Source organism: Artemia franciscana, chromosome 19 (genome assembly GCF_032884065.1).
Source record: "Artemia franciscana chromosome 19, ASM3288406v1, whole genome shotgun sequence".
In the NCBI taxonomy this organism is placed as follows: Eukaryota; Metazoa; Arthropoda; class Branchiopoda; order Anostraca; family Artemiidae; genus Artemia; species Artemia franciscana.
The window spans coordinates 4,883,201-4,905,040 of NC_088881.1; the positions used below are offsets into that span (position 1 = coordinate 4,883,201).

The 21,840-nt window shown below is 35.1% G+C and overlaps 1 protein-coding gene across 1 annotated transcript; it reads right to left on the reverse strand.

Annotated features, from left to right (window-relative positions):
* Positions 1-6,109: 6,109 nt before the first annotated feature.
* Positions 6,110-15,549, reverse strand: LOC136039186 (myosin heavy chain, non-muscle-like). The gene is made up of 5 exons (XM_065722708.1): positions 15,303-15,549; positions 13,242-13,602; positions 11,862-12,028; positions 7,819-8,179; positions 6,110-6,384 (listed from the first exon to the last, which is right to left on the reverse strand). Exons 1-5 carry the CDS (start codon positions 15,416-15,418, stop codon positions 6,163-6,165), a joined length of 1,227 nt encoding a protein of 408 aa, XP_065578780.1. The 5' UTR covers positions 15,419-15,549; the 3' UTR covers positions 6,110-6,162.
* Positions 15,550-21,840: the final 6,291 nt, after the last annotated feature.

Here is a 21,840-nt window from a genome sequence, read left to right on the forward strand (position 1 = left end):
GCTTCGTTCAAGTACTTATCTGTTTTGATTACTGAAGTAGGAAAACAGTCTTCCTTTCTCTTTCGGTCTTTTTTTTTTCTTCTTTTGTATATCATTATTTAAAATCTATTATTCTTCATAGTTAATATTTCTTATGTTCAGGTTTGTGGTATAAAATAGCTGACAGAAGAAATTTCAACCCCAGAGAGGTAGGATCCGAGATACAATATTAAATAAAACTGGTCATGTTACCATTAAGTTTGGCTTGTTATAATGCATCTTTTCATCTTAAGTTATGTCTGATTTGTAATACAATGTTTTGCTTGTAATGTTACTCTTAAGAGTAACAAAAAAAGTTGTTACTCTTCCCTTGATTCATATTAATTCCATTACATAATAATACCAAATTCATAACAATATAATGATGTAAGGCGTTAGGGTCCTTTTTCTAAAAGACAAATTTAACCACACACCTTATAGAAGTGCTTGCTAGTCCGAGTTTTCAACTTCGAGTATTTGTAATTACTGGCTGATGGCTTGTAACCAAGTTACCAATTTCCTAAATATTCCGATAAATGATATTTAACACCTTCACTACTATTTGTCAAAGCTAATTATTAATATTACACATGTTTATTTGACTCTATTTTTGGTCATTAAATGGTCTTACTTCTTTGAGGTCAAACTTTTAGAAACACTCAGTTTTACTGGTCTCCTTTTAGCAACATTCAAGAGCACGACGCAAAACATTCCTAGTTTACCACAAAGATTCCTATTAAAAGACTTAAGGACTCAATTACTTAATTACTTAGAGTTAAGTCTATTAAAGACTTAACTCTTCCCCGTAGCATAAATCTAATCCTCTACGGTATCAAACTTAAAATTGAAAATATTACTTTACCATTTGATTTGTGTGTAAATATATTTGGAGAATTGGTCTATTTTATTTATTCTATGATTATTATTCTATTAGTTTAGCTGTATAGATTGGTGAGCGCCAAGATGCGGTACTTTAAAAAAAAACTTGAATTTTCTATTTTAAAATAAACATTTCGGGGTTTTATTTTGAGTAGGATCACTTTTAGAACTGACTAAATCCTTTTATCAGGGTTTCTTAACTATTTTCCAACTCTAAGAACACCTAGTAGTAACTACATGACAAGTCGTTAGACTGCAAAATAATGAAGTTTTACTTAAACAAACTTTTCAATTTTTATTAAGATTAAGGAAAAAGAACATATATATGGCACCTTTTTGTTTGGTTGTTACTTGACTGAGGAAGTGGTTTCTTGGCCAAGGAGCATAGGCGGTATAAGGGGCTTGGATGAGCCATAAATTTGTTTATCTAATGATAAGCAAACAAATCATAAATTGAAATTTATAATGGCTCTATTTCTCTTAAAATGTTAAAAGGGGATATTAAATAGCATAAACAAAATTTTACACAGAATTAATGGATTTAAGATTCAGAGCCCTTGATTTAAATTTAATTAATTAAAAAAAGCCCTTTATGTTACCTTAAATTACCTTAATTTGCAACTTGGAGCAATTGAAGGATTTTCCATCCTGTAGTATTGCTCAGCATTTCTTCAAAAAATTGCAATGTGGATCGATTCGAAATTGTTTTGAATATTGAGTTGATTTTATTGACTAGGGTTTATGTTCTGGTCTGGGACTCCAAGGTGTCCCATTCCAGCCTCCATTCCTTATTGCTCCACTCCTTGTCAATTGAGACTTTGAATTCTTTGACGGTCTTACTGGATACAGTATGATCACTCAGGGAGTTCCACTGGTCTACTACCCGGTTGGTTAGGAAGTGATGGCGTTCCCTCCTCTGAGCGTTGACCTTTATGAGCTTCTTTGAATGACCCCTTGTCCGCTGTGACGAATCGATGGAGAAGAGACCAAGAATCGGATTGTTGTGAATCAATCTGTTAGTGTTAATCATTTCACCCCTTTTTCTTCGGTAAGTCATACCGCATAAGTTCAGAGTTTGCAGTCTCATTGGGTAAGGAAGATGTTGGCACCCGTCTACTATCTTTGTTGCTCTCCTCTGTACTTTCTCTATCATGCTCTTGTCCGCTTTGTAAAAGGGAGATGCAATTGACATGCCAGTTTCTATCCTTGGTCTGACAAGACTCTTGTATAGCTTGGTGATTGTTCGTGGAGATGTTCAAATAGTCGTGAATGTTCGATTAATTGTCCCTAAAGCGTGGTTCGCACTAGCTACAATCTTTTCAGTATGACTTCGAAACTTTAACTGGCAGTCAACTATGACACCCAAGTCTCTTTCCTCTTTAACTGCAACTAGGGGTTCTCTTTAACCAGTTATTTGGTTTTGCATAGTGTAAATATATTTTTGATTTTTGTTGCCAAAATGTACAACTTTACAATTACTTGCATTAAATTCAAGTAGCCATTGTCTAGCCCAGTCATCCAGCTTGTTGGGATGGGCTTTGATTGAGGCAGCCTCTGCCCAAGATGATGCTGCCCTGATGAGCTTAGAATCATCTGCATAGAGTGTGAGACGGTTTTGGAGTATTTCAGGAGCATCATTGATATACATGTTGAAAAGTGATGGCCCAAGCACGGTTTTTTGGGGAGCTCCGCTGAGAACAGGTATAGGTGATAATAGTACACGTACTCCTTTATCATTAACAACAGCAACTCTTTGGGTTCGTTCTCCCAGGCAGTCTATAATCCATTCAATGATATCCAAGTGGATGCGACAAGCTTAAAGCTTTCTTTTCAGCCTTATGTTTGCGACTTTGTCGAATGCTTTTGCTTGATCCAACAAAATCATGTCCACGGGTGTCCCTTTTTCCGGTAGTTTGGTGACTTCATTGTATGACTGTATTAGGTTTGTGTCCGTGGAATGGCCATTTGGGAAACCATGCTGATTTGGAGACATGATGTTGTTGTATGTCAAGTGCTTAGTGACAGCATCATTTATGATTCCCTCAAGAATCTTTGAAATTACTGATGTTAGACTTATTGGCCTATAATTCCAGCTTTGTCTTTGGAGACTTTCTTGTGTAATGGTATAACAATGGTTTTTTCCAGTCAGAGAGGACAGCTTTTTCCTTTAGTGATTTCTTGAAGATTTTTGCTAAAGGTGAGGATATTAGTTCAGCAGTCTCTTTGAGTATTCTCGGATGTATACCATCTGGTCCTTTCAACTTCGATGCGTCAAGGTTTTTCTGTCGTTTTTGGACATCTGACTCAAAAATGACAACCATTGGCATTGTAACATTGACAGGATGTTCCCAGGTATCTGAGATATTTCTAGCGTTTTCCACTGTGTAGACTAAGGAGTATTGTTTGTTTAAGGTTTCTGCTATCTCTGCATGATCAGTGATTTTGCCAGATGGCGTGGTTAGGTAGGGAATGGAATGTCGTCTTGGCTTTGCTGATGATACATAGTTCCAGAACTTCTTTGGATTGGTTTTAGTTTCTGTAGCAATGATATCTTTATGTTTTTTTATAGAGTATCGTGTAATCTTTCTCAGTCTATTCCGTCTGTATTTTTCCCAGTATCTGTTCTTTCTGTTCATTTGCCGTCTTATAGACCTTGTCAAGTAAGGTAGGGTGCGTGGCCTCTTGATATATGAGACAGTGGTACATGTCTCCTCGTGCTTTAGCATTATTTCCTTGAAGAGATTCCAGCTGTCATTGCTTGACTTGTGCTCAAACAGTGCTTCCCAGTCGCCATTTTGTATTCTCCTTAGTTCCTTGCGGATTTTCTTGTAATCGACATATCTTCTGCAAATATGGTCGGAAGAGGGTGGTGACAGTTGGAGAGTTGTCAAGAGACATGCATGATCACTCGCACCAATCGGTGGTAAATGATCGATACTTAAAATTTGATCTGGGTCGTCTGTGATTACTAGGTCAAGTAGCAAGGGTATTTGTCTATCTCTGAACCTTGTTGGTGATTCGACGGATTGACATAGCGTATTTTCTGCTAGGTAAGTGAGGAAAGCAGAATTCATAGCATGACCCTCGTGATACTGGGGGGAATACCCTAAGCCATCAACCCAGCTGACCTGAGGAAGGTTAAAATCTCCAAGTATTAAAAGGTTCTTTGGCTTCTTATCTTGTAGCAACTGCAGGGCCTTACAAAGGGTAAAATAACAATGAAAAAATAAACATGAAAACATTTTTTCAATTGAAAGTAAGGAGTAGCATTGAAACTTAAAACAAACAAAGATCATTACGCATATGAGGGGTTCTAAAATTAATTTAGCAGAAAGAGCGAGGTATTTAGGAGGAGATAAATACCTTGCTCTTTATGCTAAAGTATTTTTAGTAATTTCAACTATTTATTCTACGGCCTTTCTGATTCAGGGGTCATTCTTAAAGAATTGGGACAAAACTTACGATTTAGCGTAAAGACCAAGATATTAACGAGGGTACAAACCCCCTCATACATAATAGAACAATAATAATATAAAAGTTTGTTACGTAAGTTAATTCTTAAGTTACGTATATTTTTTACCAATAAAAAGGCTCGTTAAAAATTAAAAGTTCTAGCTGCCTTTTTAAGTAACCAAAAAATTGGAGGACAACAAGGCCTCCTTCCCCACCCCTTATTTCTCAAAATCGTCTGATCAAAAGAAAGAGAAAGCCATTTAGCCGAAAAAAGAATTAATATACAAATTTCATTTTAAAAATTTATATGCGGAGAGCCAAAATCAAACTTGCATTATTTCAAGAACGTTCAGAAATTAAATAAAAAAAAACTAGTTTTTTAACTTAAAGTAAGGAGTGACATTAAAACTTAAAACGAACAAAAATTACTACGTATATGAAATGAGTTGTCCCCTCCGCAATCTCTCCCTCTTTACGCTAAAGTTTGACTCTTTGCCACAATTCTATTATTTATTATAATAGGGGGCGAATAAAAAATATTTAATAATTAGTACCTTTTATTAATGGATTTACGTAAAAAAACCAAATGGATATATATGTATATATTATATATATATATATATATATATATATATATATATATATATATATATATATATATATATATATATATATATATATATATATATTTTCCCAAGTTTTATTTGAAGCGTATAAAAGAGGCGTAAATTTTTTATAGTAAAGTGCCTTTTGTATATGTACCATCACCTTGAGGCGAAGTTAAAGGGTGGATCTTCCCTTTTTGATATTTTGAAAGGAGTCCGATAAGGTGACCTTACCTCACCTTTTTTATTTAATAACTCTGTTTTAGATGCCCAAAATTCTGTTAATTTTAGTTGTATTCACCGTGGATTTAACTTGTCTTTAATAACTTTTGCAGATGACGTTTTGAATCTAAGCCGTACTTTTAGTGGATGTGAAAATGCGTTTAATCAGCTTTACAATGAATATAAAAATATTGGGCTTTCTTTTAATGTTGAAAAAATTGCTGTTGTAGCTTTCAATTTTAAAGAGACAAATTTTAAAATTGTCTTTTCTTATCTTATCTATGTCTTTTATTATCTATTTTCTTATCTTTAGCTAATGTTCAAGTCCCCCTTTCTCAAAAATTACTTTACCTTGGAATGCCTATTGGAAAAAATATGAAAGAAACTGTGAAATTATTCCTTGAAAATTTGAAGAAAAAACTGAGAATTGCTTATGCTTCAATTGTATCTAATATTAAACACATTGATAAATTAAATCTTGCGAAAATTTATAATAGCCTAGTTGTACCTCATCTCCTTTCTCTTTGTCCGGTTTGGCAGTTTTTTAGTGAACCTCAGAAACTATCTGTTCGTAGAGTATATTTTCGTTATGCCAAATTCCTTCTCAGTTACCCTCCTTGGACTAGAAATAGTTACTTAATGAGCAAATTCCGCCTAGTTTCTCCTACATCTATTATTGATAAAAGGCTTCATGATTTTCGTTCTTCTATGTTGATAGTGTCTCACCCATGGTCAGCATTACTTATTCAATTGTTTGTTTGTGTTGATTTGTATTTATTTGTAGTTTTTTTATTATAATTTAATTATAATACTCTTTAAAAGATCTAACTTGATCATCCAAGCCGTTACTAATATGTTTCATATAGGCTATTTTAATGACTTGGCCAGGCACAGTGTCTTTTGATTTACCTCAATACTTAGCTTTGAAAATATTCTTAATATTCTTATATACTTTTAATATTCTTATATAAAATAACCCTTGTGTTCAATGAATATTATGTAATATTCTTCTTATAAGCTCATTTTGAAGAACTCTTCTTGACCTCTGTAGCTCCTCTACTTTCACAATATATTCTTCCAATTTCGTCTCCTTTTCTCTTGCATCTCTTTCAGCTGCATCTCGTTCTGACGCAAATCGTTCTGATATTGCCTTTTCTTCTGCCAGGATTTTGTCAAAATTACGCTGCGTCTTCTCCAGCTCAATAACCTAAAATGAAACTGATATTGAAAAACACAAGCAGCCACTAACAAGATGGAATCCTTAGGCAATTTTCAACAAGGGTTCAGCATCAATCCTCAAAGGCTTTCATGACATATTAACACAAGTTCCAAGCACAAAGCCACCTTTGAACAGAAATTAACGCAACATAAGTTAAATCAAATTGATTCATCACTTTCGGGATAAACTAGCCGATTCAGCAGTTTCCTTTTACCATCAGCATACAAAAGGTTATTCCGCCACTCTAGAGCCAGTAATGTTCAATTAACCTTTATAGTAATCAGTTTCAAAATGCTCGATACTAGGTACTATTTGAGGTAGCATAAGCGTACACACGACATCACCTGATAACGCGGTTGCTGTAAGTATAACCCTTGTGTTAAATCATATGATTTGTGTTTTCTTTTTTTCAAAATAGTGGCTTGTCAATCGGTCTAAAAAGTTTGTGCTATTTCATTACTAATTTTAGTTTACACATACAATGAAAACAGTGTTGACAACTGTACTATTTGGTAAAGATATTGTTTTTGTTGAACGTAAAGTTCAAAGAAAGTTATCTTTTTCGGTTTAGCAAATAAACAAAAGACATGAGAGAGTCAATCAGCAATATAGCAGAAACTAGCAAACTACAGAAACGTGTTTTCTTTCGTTTACGGTTTTTTTTTTTTTAAGGATAAAACATTTTGTGGTAGGATTTCTTATTTAAGCCGATTAACAGATCCACTTTATAGGTTTTGGACTGGATGAGAGATATTCCTAGGCTTTCTGATCGAATTTTGCAGACTTTTACGACAGTATCACTGATCTGTTTGGATAAAGTCCATAAAAAGACTATATTCCGTTTTGACAGCTTTATTATTTTCTGTCGAAAATTTCAATATATTTATATTTCATTCTTTTAACATTTTTGACCCAAGTTCTTTAACAATTTTCCCATCCCTGAATACTAATCCCCACCGTATGCAAGCGCTCCGAAAATTTTGTTACTAACACGAATAAATAAGAAAAACAAACACAAGCTTAAAATACAGTCACCTGTTCAATAAAAGTGAAGTCATTTGGAAAAACTCAACGGAATAAAAAGTCAGAAGGAGAAAGGATTCCAACGAAATTTAAGCCAACTGTAATAAAATGGGTATTGAATTCTAATCGAAAATGTAATGTCCATTTAAAAATAGCATTTCATACGATTGTGCTCAACTAAGGTCCCTTATTTTATCCCATGACAGATATATAATCAAGGTTTACAGGATGGCTGTAGTTTGTCTCCAAGCACTGGGCGACCCTGGATAAAGATCTTTTGAACTAATCTACCCCCTCGCCAGTTGTAAATACACCCAAAGGTACACAGACAATAGACATGGGAGAGAGACACACATACTCTTCACGACATATATACATGACTTAAAAGGAAAGTTTTACCTGTGACTCGAGGTGTTTTCTTTTTCTATCAGTCTCAGCTTTGGATGTTGCAATTGACTTGATCTCATTAGCCATATCTGCATTTTCAGCCGCCAAAGTTGCCTTAGCTTTTTCCAACGCTTCCTTTATTTTCTTGGCGTTGTCCATCTGTTCTTGCAAAACTGCCAGTTCTTGACTATGTTTGTGCCTCATTTCCATTAACTGGCTCTCGTGATGACCAGATTCTTCCTCAAGGCTCTTCTTCAGTAATGCTAATTCCTGTTCGCGTTTTGTTCTCAGCTCTTGCTCCGCAGCAGTTGTGGCCTTAAGAGCCTCGAATTCTTTATTTGATTCTTGAAGGGCTATCTGTTCCTTGTTGAGCCTGAAAATAAATAATTTTTAACAACAGCACCGTTTTCGGTAGCAGCAACTGCCAATTGCCAACTGCAGATAGCAGAAGAACTGCCAATTTTCCGCTCGACCTACTCCCCACACTGCTCTTTTGGCAATACCCAGCCCAAGTTATTTCAAGAAGCGAGTAACGGACCTCTTACGTTTTATTAAATATTTTCCAAAAACTTTCGTGCAATTAAAAAGATAAAAATCGGTTGAGTAAACTTACTATTTATTTACATGTTATGGGAATAAAACCAATTGAAAGCACAATTTTCATTAAAAGAACTTCCTGTCTAATTTTGTCCTGTTTAATTAGCAACTTTCGGGCTAGCATAGGGTGACTTTTTATACCAAAGGCTTATCCAAGGTTTGAATCACTACTATAGGGTGACACTACTTCCTAGTCTTTAAAAGTTCTCAAGTTGAGTTTAATACTTTTTTTTGCAAAATAGTTAGAAAGTGAATAATATTTCGAGGAGAAGACAAAAAAAGTGATATAAGCTGAATTATAAATATAATTCCACACATAATTATACCTATAGAATAAAAGATAAAAACTGACAATAGAGATTTTCAGAAAAAAAAACTATCCGTTAGCCAGGGAAATACAAATTTAGAAGAAGAAGAACACAAGAAAAATTCATATTAAATATGTGACAGGTTTATATTAGCAGTCAAGTCAACTCTCCAACATTCCAGTTACATGAATTCAGGAAAATTTGGTGGTGGAGGGGGGGGGGACAAAACAAATTTTTATGTATCTACAAGGAGGAGATATGTGTCTTTTCTGTCATTTTGTTAAAATAAGATACAAAAAACGGCATTTTTTCGATGAAAATACCCAAAAGTTTCCTTTTAATCTGTGTGTGTACGTGTGGAGGGGGCGGGGAGAGAAAAACTAGAGGTCCCCCTCCCCAAATGGACGCCACTGTAATGTTAATAGTTACTGCGTACACCACTTTGTCATTTTTGACCTATGGACCGACACACGCCACCACTATGAATGTTATTGTTTATAATAGCATTATTATTGCTGTTTATAAACAGTCGGTCTTGCTAGTATAAACAAAATATCATTCAAAAACAGATAAAAAACAAGTAAATTAGATACTGTACAAATATAACAAAAGGGTATGAAAAGATGGCAAAACCGGAAAATAAAGTTCATGGACAAAATTTGACAAATTCATGTGAATAATAGCCATTTGATGTCAACCGGCAAAATATTAAGGGTAGTGACAATAACAGCAGGAGCCAAGAGCTCGTATGGTACTTATGGCGGGGTCGGAAGAGCCGTGTTTTCCAAGATTTCAGTTTCCCCCTCCAACTCCTCCCCCCTTAATGTCACTGGATCCGGTCGGGATATTTAAACAAGAGCTCTGAGATACGAGGTCGTTCTAAATATACAATGTCATTAATATCCGATAACCCGTTCTTAAGTTTAAAATGCCTCATTCTTTCTAATTTTTCTTAATTAACCGTCCTTCCACTCCCCCCCCCAGATGGTCGAATTGGGGAAGCGACTATTTTTATTTTAATCTGGTCGGGTCTCTGATACCCCTACCAACTTTCAGCGATCGCTATATTGATCACTTATCTAGTTTCGGATCTTCTTCATGTAAAAATTGGGGTGGTCCGGATTCGAGCCTGAGACCTCTCGCACCACATGCTAGAATTCTACCCCTAAACCATAAGTCATACTTAAGAAGAAAAATCATTTGTTTCATTGGCAAATAAAATTCTTTTTTAAAATTTTAATACCAAGTGCCATAAAATATACAATAGAAGGATATTAACAAGTGAGAAGGATTGGCCTTAACGCTACCTGTATCTATAAATAAATTTTACAGTTTTTTTTTTTGAAATAATAACTAATATTGCCAAAAGAGCCCATGAAGAAAATTATCGATATTTTGACTTGGTATATCTTAATATAGACTAGTCCAAACAATTTCACAATCAATACAATAGAAATAGTTTAACTTAATCTCCAAATATTTCAGGCTTGATATAAGGAAACTTACCACCTTTAATTAGATCTTTATTTAAATAAAATAAAATAATCTGCAATTTAAACTTGTTTTAGGACTTTTAGTTCTAATGAAAAGTTGGCGTTAGTGACGCAAGTAGCGACACGGTAGTAGAGTGGCGTAAGAGGTATTTTATTTCTATTAAAGCCAAAGTACGTGAGTTCCTTGTTTCATCAGTTTCCTGTATTCTTTACTATGGAAAAAAAAATATGGAATAAATGGAAAAAAAAAATACAAGAAGGTGGTTGAGAAACAATAAAAAGAAAAAGAGTCCGGTGCGAGAGAGGCCGATGTGATTAATTTCCTATAAGGCTTTCAAAGGGAATTGGGCATAATGGGTAAACAAGAATTAGGAGGGCGTTGTCAAACTGGAAATTTACTTCAAACTCTAAGGACTCGTTCATCTTAACAAAACGAATTTAGTAAAAAAAACAATAAAAATTGAGATTTTTCTCAATTATTGTTTCAAACAATAAAATTGAGATTTCCAGAAAAAAAAACTATCCACTAGGTTAGCAAGGGAAACATAAAGAAAAAGAAAAAAGAAAAAAGAAAAAAGATCAATGTTCAAAAACAGTCAAAGTAGACGGGATTCCTATACCCCAAGAAAATATATTCTTGTCCTAATACAAAAAAAAACATAAAAAAAAAATACCGAAAAGTGGATTCCAGGTTTCCTAAATTATAATCAGTAAAACCTTGTTGGTGATGCGGTTCAATTACCTTCAGTATGTGTACAACGATTGAGGATCGTTGTTCCCCTGAATGAATCGATTTCGGGACTAACGAAGACCATGAAAATAGAATAGCACCACTGAATATCAAACAGTTCGTGGTAACGAACTGCAGTAAGGAGCGACCCGGCTCAATAGTAAACGAAACTCTAAAAAACGGAATTTTGATGCTAAAATATACATCAAAAGAATCAGATTTTCATACTGATTTTAAATATCAGCTGATTTTAAATTATATTTTAAATATAATAAGTTTCATTAAATTTAGTCTTTGTCATCAAAAGTTACGAGCCTGAAAAAATTTGCCTTATTTTAGAAAATAGAGGAAAACACACCTTAAAAGTCCGAGAATTTTAACGAAAATCACACCATCGCATTCGGAGTATCAGAGAACCCTATACCAAAATTTCCAAGCTCCTATCTCCAAAAATGTGGAATTCCGTATTTTTTGCCAGAAGACAAATCACGGGTGCGTGTTTATTTATTTATTTATTTTTATTTTTTTGCCAGGGGTAATCGTATCAACCAAGTGGTCCTAGAATATCGCAAAATGGCTCATTCTAACAGAAATGAAAAGTTCAAGTTTGACTCTTTGCCACAATTCTGCTTTTTAAAACAATTAGAAGCTTTAGCGTAAAGAGCGAGGGATTGCGGAGGGGACAACCCATTTCATATACGGAGTAATTTCTGTTCGTTTTAAGTTTTAATGTCGCTCCTTACTTTCAGTTAAAAAAAACTAGTTTTTTTTATGTAATCCTACAAGGAAGTATGCAAAGGCAAGACGTCCACATATTGGACTGGGAAGAGATTAGAAGAACAGATTGAAATTCTAGGTGGGTGGAAAAATCAGAAGCTTAAAACAGAGCGGTGGGAATATGTTAGAAAACTCGAGACTGAGACTTACCTCTCTTCAAGATCAGATAAACTGGTTTCATGTTTATCTTTCAGCTCTGCCAACTGTTTTGATTGGGCTACTAAAGACTCCATATCAGTCTGCATGCGAACCAGTCTATCTTGAACCTCTGAACGTGCACCCTCAGATTCTTGAAGGCGACTGGTGAGCTCTGACACCTAAAGAAGATATATTGAATTAATTTAGGGCCCTGTAAGGGAGGGAGGGTGCCCAAAATTTATATGTATTAACACGACAAACTCAGTCCAAATCTCTACAAAAAAAAAAGAAAAAACAAACGCATCTAGCACTGCATTTGCAATTATAAAATATAAAATTATTAAACCAAGTTTTTATTGACTTAAACTACATACTAACATGAAAATTTTTTTCCGATTCTAAAGCAACAAATCTTTTGTACTAGTTTACACGATAATTTTGGAGCTTACCCACCGATCATTAGTTCCATTTTCAGGTTGCTTTACAGTAAAATATAGGTATATGTACATCCTTCTAGCATTGTAAAAGGGTGTGGAGATCCCACATTAGGCAGAGTTAATATCAGACTATGAACCAGGTCGGCTTTCTACACATTCATACAAATCCACACGACTCCACCAAAATTAACATCTATGCCTATTCTAACTCAAAATTGTAGAATTAATACAATGATAAGGCCTAATAGAAATAAAAAGTAGGGAAAAGCTAGGGAAAATTCAAAAAAATGAAAATAATTATGTTAATGGAAAAAAAAAATTACTAGAAATACAGAAATTAACATATAGAATTTTGATATAATAAATAAGAAAAAAAACACAAGCATAAAATACAGTCACCTGCTTAATAAAAGTGAAGTCATTTGGAAAAACTCAACGGAATAAAAAGTCAGAAGAAGAAAGAATTCCAACGAAATTTAAGCGAACTGTAATAAAATGGGTATCGAATTCTAATCGAAAATGTAATATCCATTTGAAAATAGCATTTCATACGATTGTGCTCAACTAAGGTCCCTTATTTTATCCTTATTTTATAGGAAGGGTGTGCGAAAGCACAGGTTGGCTGGCCCCCAACCCCCCATTGCACTTCCTGGCTGAAGGGCCAAGAAACGGAGATCAGCACCGCCGGTACGGACTGTAAAGTCGAATGCCGTATCCTTTACCTTTACCTTTTTTTTTTACCTTATTTTATCCCATGTACAGATATATAATCAAGGTTTACAGGATGGCTGTAGTTTGTCTCCAAGCACTGGGCGACCCTGGATAAAGATCTTTTGAACTAATCTACCCCCTCGCCAGTTGTAAATACACCCAAAGGTACACAGACAATAGACATGGGAGAGAGACACACAAACTCTTCACGAAATATATACATGACTTAAAAGGAAAGTTTTACCTGTGACTCGAGGTGTTTTCTTTTTATATCAGTCTCAGCTTTGGATGTTGCAATTGACTTGATCTCATTAGCCATATCTGCATTTTCAGCCGCCAAAGTTGCCTTAGCTTTTTCCAACGCTTCCTTTATTTTCTTGGCGTTGTCCATCTGTTCTTGCAAAACTGCCAGTTCTTGACTATGTTTTTGCCTCATTTCCATTAACTGGCTCTCGTGATGACCAGATTCTTCCTCAAGGCTCTTCTTCAGTAATGCTAATTCCTGTTCGCGTTTTGTTCTCAGCTCTTGCTCCGCAGCAGTTGTGGCCTTAAGAGCCTCGAATTCTTTATTTGATTCTTGAAGGGCTATCTGTTCCTTGCTGAGCCTGAAAATAAATAATTTTTAACAACAGCACCGTTTTCGGTAGCAGCAACTGCCAATTGCCAACTGCAGATAGCAGAAGAACTGCCAATTTTCCGCTCGACCTACTCCCCACACTACTCTTTTGGCAATACCCAGCCAAGTTATTTCAAGAAGCGAGTAACGGACCTCTTACGTTTTATTAAATATTTTCCAAAAACTTTCGTGCAATTAAAAAGATAAAAATCGGTTGAGTAAACTTACTATTTATTTACATGTTATGGGAATAAAACCAATTGAAAGCACAATTTTCATTAAAAGAACTTCCTGTCTAATTTTGTCCTGTTTAATTAGCAACTTTCGGGCTAGCATAGGGTGACTTTTTATACCAAAGGCTTATCCAAGGTTTGAATCACTACTATAGGGTGACACTACTTCCTAGTCTTTAAAAGTTCTCAAGTTGAGTTTAATACTTTTTTTTGCAAAATAGTTAGAAAGTGAATAATATTTCGAGGAGAAGACAAAAAAAGTGATATAAGCTGAATTATAAATATAATTCCACACATAATTATACCTATAGAATAAAAGATAAAAACTGACAATAGAGATTTTCAGAAAAAAAAACTATCCGTTAGCCAGGGAAATACAAATTTAGAAGAAGAAGAACACAAGAAAAATTCATATTAAATATGTGACAGGTTTATATTAGCAGTCAAGTCAACTCTCCAACATTCCAGTTACATGAATTCAGGAAAATTTGGTGGTGGAGGGGGGGGGGACAAAACAAATTTTTATGTATCTACAAGGAGGAGATATGTGTCTTTTCTGTCATTTTGTTAAAATAAGATACAAAAAACGGCATTTTTTCGATGAAAATACCCCAAAAGTTTCCTTTTAATCTGTGTGTGTACGTGTGGAGGGGGCGGGGAGAGAAAAACTAGAGGTCCCCCTCCCCAAATGGACGCCACTGTAATGTTAATAGTTACTGCGTACACCACTTTGTCATTTTTGACCTATGGACCGACACACGCCACCACTATGAATGTTATTGTTTATAATAGCATTATTATTGCTGTTTATAAACAGTCGGTCTTGCTAGTATAAACAAAATATCATTCAAAAACAGATAAAAAACAAGTAAATTAGATAATGTACAAATATAACAAAAGGGTATGAAAAGATGGCAAAACCAGAAAATAAAGTTCATGGACAAAATTTGACAAATTCATGTGAATAATAGCCATTTGATGTCAACCGGCAAAATATTAAGGGTAGTGATAATAACAGCAGGAGCCAACAGCTAGTATGGTACTTATGGCGAGGTCGGAAGAGCCAAGAACTTCTTCCCACAAAGTTTCATTACGATCTCCCCACTCTAAGTGTTTTCCAAGATTTCAGTTTCCCCCTCCAACTCCTCCCCCCTCAATGTTACTGGATCCGGTCGGGATATTTAAACAAGAGCTCTAAGATACGAGGTCGTTCTAAATATCCAATGTCATTAATATCCGATAACCCGTTCGTAAGTTTAAAATGCCTCATTCTTTCTATTTTTTCTTAATTAACCGTCCTTCCACTCCCCCCCCCCAGATGGTCGAATTGGGGAAGCGACTATTTCTAATTTAATCTGGTCGGGTCTCTGATACCCCTACCAACTTTCAGCGTTCGCCATATTGATCACGTATCTAGTTTCGGATCTTCTTCATGTAAAAATTGGCTGAGACTTACCTCTCTTCAAGATCAGATAAACTGGTTTCATGTTTTTCTTTTAGCTCTGCCAAATGTTTTGATTTCTCCTCCTCTTCTGCAAGCGCCTGACTTAAATCGGAAACCTTCTCTTCCATTGCCTTTTTCTCCTTTGAAACCTCATCTGCTAAAGCCAAGTCTTCGTCTAATTTTTTCAAACGTGCTTCAATTTGTACTTTCCTAAATATACTTTTTCTTCTTTCTGATCTTCTATCGAAAAGAATAGGCCATTAGCAACAACATTAAGTTGAAAATAGTGATTCCAAATTTAAATCTTCGTTCTAATAGGGGATGGGCGGGGGAGAGAGATGTAAGACTAAGAGCATTCGAGATGTGTTCACCCAGGGTAAGGAAGTATTAATATTTGGGCTGGTAAGTATAACTGTTCACATAATATTACAAGTTTCCTCAAAAGCGTTTCGACCTTGCTTGATAATAATTTTCATTTTGAAAATAACCCCAAAAGCAATTTTTTCTATTTTGGGCTAGGCAAAACGTAAAAAACAGGTATTTTCAAGAAGGTATTCTGAAAAATACTAACCTGAGAACCCAATTTTATAGTTTTTCATACTCTATATTACAAGTGAACAACATAATTTAAAGTTCGATTCTTTTGTGACACTGGTCAAAGTTTGTAGCTTGCGGCCCCTCAGGGATTCTGGGGGAGTAAGTCATTCCCAAAGACATGGTTATTATGGTTTTTGACTATGTGGAACAAAATAGCTATCTCAAAACTTTGATCCGTTGACTTTGGGAGAAAAATGAGCGCGGGAGCGGGCCTAGGTACCCTCCAACTTTTTTTGTCACTTAAAAAGGGCACTAGATTTTTTCATTTCCGCTATAATGAGCCCTCTTGAGACATTCTAGGACCACTTGGTCAATACGATGACCTCTGAAAAAAAAAAAAAAAAAAAAAACACGCACCCGTGATTTGTCTTCAGAAAAAAATACGAAATTCCGCATTTTTGTAGATTGGAGCTTGAAATTTTTGCTGTAGGGTTCTCTGATACGCTGAGTGCGATGGTGTGATTTTCGTTAAGATTCCATGACTTTAAGGGTCTGTTTCCCCCTATTTTCCAAAATAAGGCAAATTTTCTCAGGCTCGTAACTTTTGATGACAAAGACTAAATTTGATGAAACTTACATATTTAAAATCAGCATGAAAATCTGATGTATCTTTTCCGTTAATTTAATTCCTCGCTTGAAAGTTCTCCCAACATATTCCCCTCTTATTAAACCCTCCCCCCAACCCAAAAATGCTCGTAATTACCGTTAATTTTACAATTTAACTTTTTGTGACAACTCAGCTTTTTAAAACAATAAAAAAAACTTTAGCGTAAAGAGCAAGGCGTCGAGGAGGGGACAACCCCTTTCATATACGGAATAATTTTGATACACGGAATAAATTTTGATACAAGGAATAATTTTTTATACGGAATAAAGTTTGACTCTTTGCCACAACTCTGCTTTTTAAAACAATTAAAAACTTTAGCGTAAAGAGCGAGGGATTGCGGAGGGGACAACCCATTTCATATACGGAGTAATTTCTGTTCGTTTTAAGTTTTAGTGTCGCTCCTTACTTTCAGTTAAAAAAAAATAGTTTTTTTTATATTTAATTTAATGTTTTTGAATTAATGCATGTTTGATTTTGGCTCTCCGCACATAGATTATTAAAATGAAATTTGTATATTCATTCTTTTTTTTGGCTAAATGGCTTTATCTTAGTTTTGATCAGACGATTTTGAGAAATAAGGGGTGAGGTAGGAGGCCTAGTTGCACTCCAATTTTTCGGTTACTTAAAAAAGCAACTAGAACTTTTAATTTTTAACGAATGTTTTTATTAGTAAAAAATATACGTAACTTAAGAATTAACTTACGCAACAAACTTTTATATTCTTATATTTTATTATGTATGCGAGGGGGTTTGTACCCTTGTTAATACCTTGCTCTTTACACTAAATCGTAAGTTTTGTCCCAATTCTTGAAGAGTGACCCCTGAATCAGAAAGGCCGTAGAATAAATAGTTGAAATTACTAAAAATACTTAAGCATAAAGAGCGAGGTATTTATCTCCTCCTAAATACCTCGCTCTTTATGCTAAATTAGTTTTAGAGCCCCTCATATACGCAATAATCTCTGTCCGTTCTATGTTTCAATGCTACTCCTTACTTTCAATTGAAAAAATTCATGTTTATTTTTCCATTGTTTTTTTATAGTAATGCTAGAAAATCCTGTGGCTTTTTCATTGAATTTTTCTTCCCCCATAACAAATTCCTCCAAGGAAAGATCCTCCCACATAACCCTCTTCTCTCAACCCCACCCCCAAACCAAAAAAATCCTCCCTGAAAACGTCTGTACACTTCCCATTAACCATTACTGTATGTAAACCCTGGTCAAAGTTTGTAACTTGCAGCACCTCCCCAAGGGATTGTGGGGGAGTAAGTCATTCCCAAAGACATAGTTACTATGGTTTTTGACATGGCTATCTCAAAATTTTGATCCAATGACTTTGGGAAAAAATTAGCATGGGAGGGGGCCTAGGTGCCCTCCATTTTTTTGGTCACTTAAAAAGGGCACTATAACTTTTCATTTCCGTTAGAATGAGTCCTCTTACGATATTCTAAGACCACTTGGTCGATACAATGACCCCTGAAAAAAAAAAAAAAAAAAAAAAAAAAAAAAAACACGCACCCGTGATTTGTCTTTAACAAAATTAAATAAAGTGGTTTTACGCAAAGTGACATTAAAACTTAAAACGAACAGAAATTACTTCGTATATGAAAGGGGCTGCTTCCTCATCATCGACCTACTCTTGACGCTAAAGTTTGGCTCTTTCTCTCAACTCTACTTTTTAAAACAGGAAAAAACTTTAGCGTAAAGAGCAGGACGTTGATGAGAAGGCAATTCCTTTCATATACGAAGTAATTTCTGTTCGTTTAAGTTTTAATCTCACTCCTTACTTACAGTTAAAAAAAATATTTTTTTATTTAATTTCTGAACGTTTTTGAATCAATGCATGTTTTGATTTTGGCCCTCCGCAGAAGATTAATTAAAACAGAATTTGATTTTTTTTTTTTTTTTGCTAAATGGCTTTCTCATATTTTTGATCGAATGATTTTGAGAAAAAAAGGAGTGGGGGAGGAAGCTCAGTTGCCCTCCGATTTTTTAACTTATAATAAAAAGTTAAAAAAACTTAAAAAGGCAACAAGAACTTTTAAATTTTTACGAATGTTTTTATTAGTAAAAGATATACGTAACTTATAAATTAGCTTACGTAACGAACTTTTGTATTCTCATGTTTTTATTACATATATGAGGGGGTTCAGCCCCTCGTCAGTACCTCGCTCTTTACGGTAAAGCTTAAATTTAGTCCCAATTCATTAAGAATGACCCCTGAATCACAGAAGCTTTAAAATAAATAGTCGAAATTACTAGAAATACTTTAGCGTAAAGAGCCAAGTATTAGGAGGAGGTAAGCCCCTCATATGCGTAATAACTTCTGTTCGTTTTAAGTTTTAATGCTGCTCCATACTTCCAGTTGAAAAAACATTTTCATAATTATTTGTTCATTGTGTTTTTTTTTTTTAAATAATGCAAGAAAGTCCTGCACTCCCTTCATGAAAATTTTGTTCCCCATGACAAATTCCTCGATGGAAAGCTCCCCAAACATATCCCCCTCTTCTCAACTCCTCCCCCCAAACAAAAAATCCCCCTGAAAACGTCTGTACACTTTCCAATAACCATTACAATATGTAAGCACTGGTCAAAGTTTGTAACTTGTAGCCCCTCCCACGGGGACTGTGAGGGAGTAAGTGGTCCCCAAAGACATAGTTATAAGGTTTTTCGACTATGTTGAATAAATTGGCTATCTCAGAATTTTGATCCGTTGACTTTGGGAAAAAAATTAGCGTGGGAGGGGGCCTGGTACCCTCCAATTTTTTGGTCACTTAAAAAAGGCACTAGAACTTTCAATTTCCGTTAGAGTGAGCCCTGTCACAACATTCTAGGACCACTGTATCGATACGATCACCCCTTGGAACAAAAAACAAAACAAAAAACAAACAAACAAATAAACACACATCCGCGCATCTGCCTTCTGGCAAAAAATACAAAATTCCACATTTTTGTCGATAGGAGCTTGAAACTTCTACAATAGGGTTCTCTGATACGCTGAATCTGATGGTGTGATTTTGGGTGTGAAATAGGGGTTTCCCCCTATTTTCTAAAATAAGGCAAATTTTCTCAGGCTCGTAACTTTTGATGGGTAAGAATAAACTTGGTAAAATTTATATATTTAAAATCAGCATTAAAATGCAATTCTTTTGATGTAGGTATTGGTATCAAAATCGGTATCCATTTTTTAGAGTTTTGGTTACTATTGAGCCGGGTCACTCCTTACTACAGTTCGTTACCACGAACTGTTTGACTTAAGGCAAGATCGTAAGTATCCCCTTCAGATCATACTATTAGAATTGCTTGCTGCTTCTGATAAGCTGTATCTGACTGAGTTTTCCAATTGAATTTTCTAATGTCTAAATATTAAAGGACAATTTTCTTCGGAAAATAAAGATGGGGTAAAATACCAGATTCCAACGAATCTAAATACACTGCTAGACATACATTAAATTTCGAAACACAAGTACAAGTTCTTTAAGAGTTTTGTTACCAGCTACATCCACGCTACATCAGTCAGCTTTCGTTGCAGTTTATTGCATTGGTATCAACAAAGCACCATTTATAAACTGCAAGTTTTTAGGAAATCAACGCACAAACTGTTCCGAACCCTCTATTAATGACTTTGGAAATAAAAACAAATAACTGAGAGGATCAAGCGATTGCCATTGCCAGGTAGAACAGTTAAATTTTGACAGTTAAACGTAACATTTATTTATTGATATTGATCCTGAGACAAATGGTAGTTTCAAATTAATTTCATACCTTCTGAAGTTGACCTGAAAAACATAACTTAATATTATATGCTTTTTGACAACCTGGGTATATTTACACTGTTTTTACTCATTTGCATTGTAAGAAAATTCGCTCAGCTGTTTAGCTGTAAAGCAAGATGGGCCGATTGCATAGTAGGGGGGGGGGGGGTTTGATATGCTTAATATTCCAAAAGACATTGCCGCTGGACCATTCGACTATTCTGAAAAAGTGGTTGTCTCAAAATTTTGACTGGATGTGTTTGAAAAATTAACAGGCTTGCTCGCCCTCCAATACTCTTAACAAGGGTACCAGACACTCGCGTTGTAATTGAAGCGGAATGGGGAGGATTTCCCCCTTCATTAATGTAATAAAAAAAATCTCAAACAAGTAAAAACAAAGTGAAAAAATTTTAAATATATTATCTTTTCAGTAAAGTGCAAATTACGTTCTGGTCTTGAGAAGGCATGGGGGTTTTCCGCCCTGCTTATTTTAACTTTTTTTCCTTTTTAGTTTAACTCAGTTATTTATTGTATGATTTATGATTTAAACTTCAAGGAATATATATTAGCATATGTATACTAATTGACAACACACAGCCATTTTTTTCTGTAAATTCAAAATTATGTTCTGGTCTAGAGAAGATAAGGGGGTTGTCAAAAACATAGTTTTCAGACCTCTCAACTACGCTGAACAAAATAGCTATAGTAAAATTTAATTAAATGTATTTTGGGAACTAATGGGCGTAGGGGAGGGTGGATTGTCATCTCAAACTTTCAATCAGATGCATTTTAGGAAAATTCGTGGTGTAAGAAGGGGGTACCTTCCAATCGCTCTGGAACTTCTGGAAAAGGACACTGGAACTTCTGATTACAAATCCAGTGAGCCCCTTCTGAAGTTTATAACATCACCCTTTCTATACAGACCTTATATTACCCAGTTCATAACTTACAACCCTTGCCCTGACGGATATAAGGGAGGGGGTGATCATCCTCAAAGACATATTTTCAGGATCTTTTAATCACGTGTAACAAAATGGCTTTCCCAAAATATTGATCGGGCATGTTAGTAAAGATGATGGGCGTGGGAAGAGGATTAGTTGCCCTCAAATCACTCTTGCCCATTGAAACGGCACCAGACCTTCTAATTTTCAATCTAATGAGCTCTTTTTGAAGTTTCTACTACAACAAATAGCCATCTTAAATCTTCTATCAGATGCATTTCGAGAAAATGCGAGGCTTGGGAGGTATCTAGCCTCCGATCACTCTTAATCTAAAAAGAGTTCTAGAACTTCTGATTAGCAATCCAATGACCCCCCCCCTGAAGCTCATACGTTGACCCTTTCTATTTAAACCTTATATACCCCTAGGCTATATTTTACAGTCCTTGCCTCGAGGGCTGTGAGGGAGGGAGATGTCATCCTAAAAGACATAAAATTTTGATCCTTTTAATTACGTTGGAAAAAATAGCTATCTCAAAATTTTGATTTGATGTGTTTCGAGAAATATAGGATAGGGAGGTGGGTTAGTTGCCCTCAAAACACTTCCGACTATTAAAAAGGGCACTATCCCTTTCAGTATCCAATCTGTTTCTAC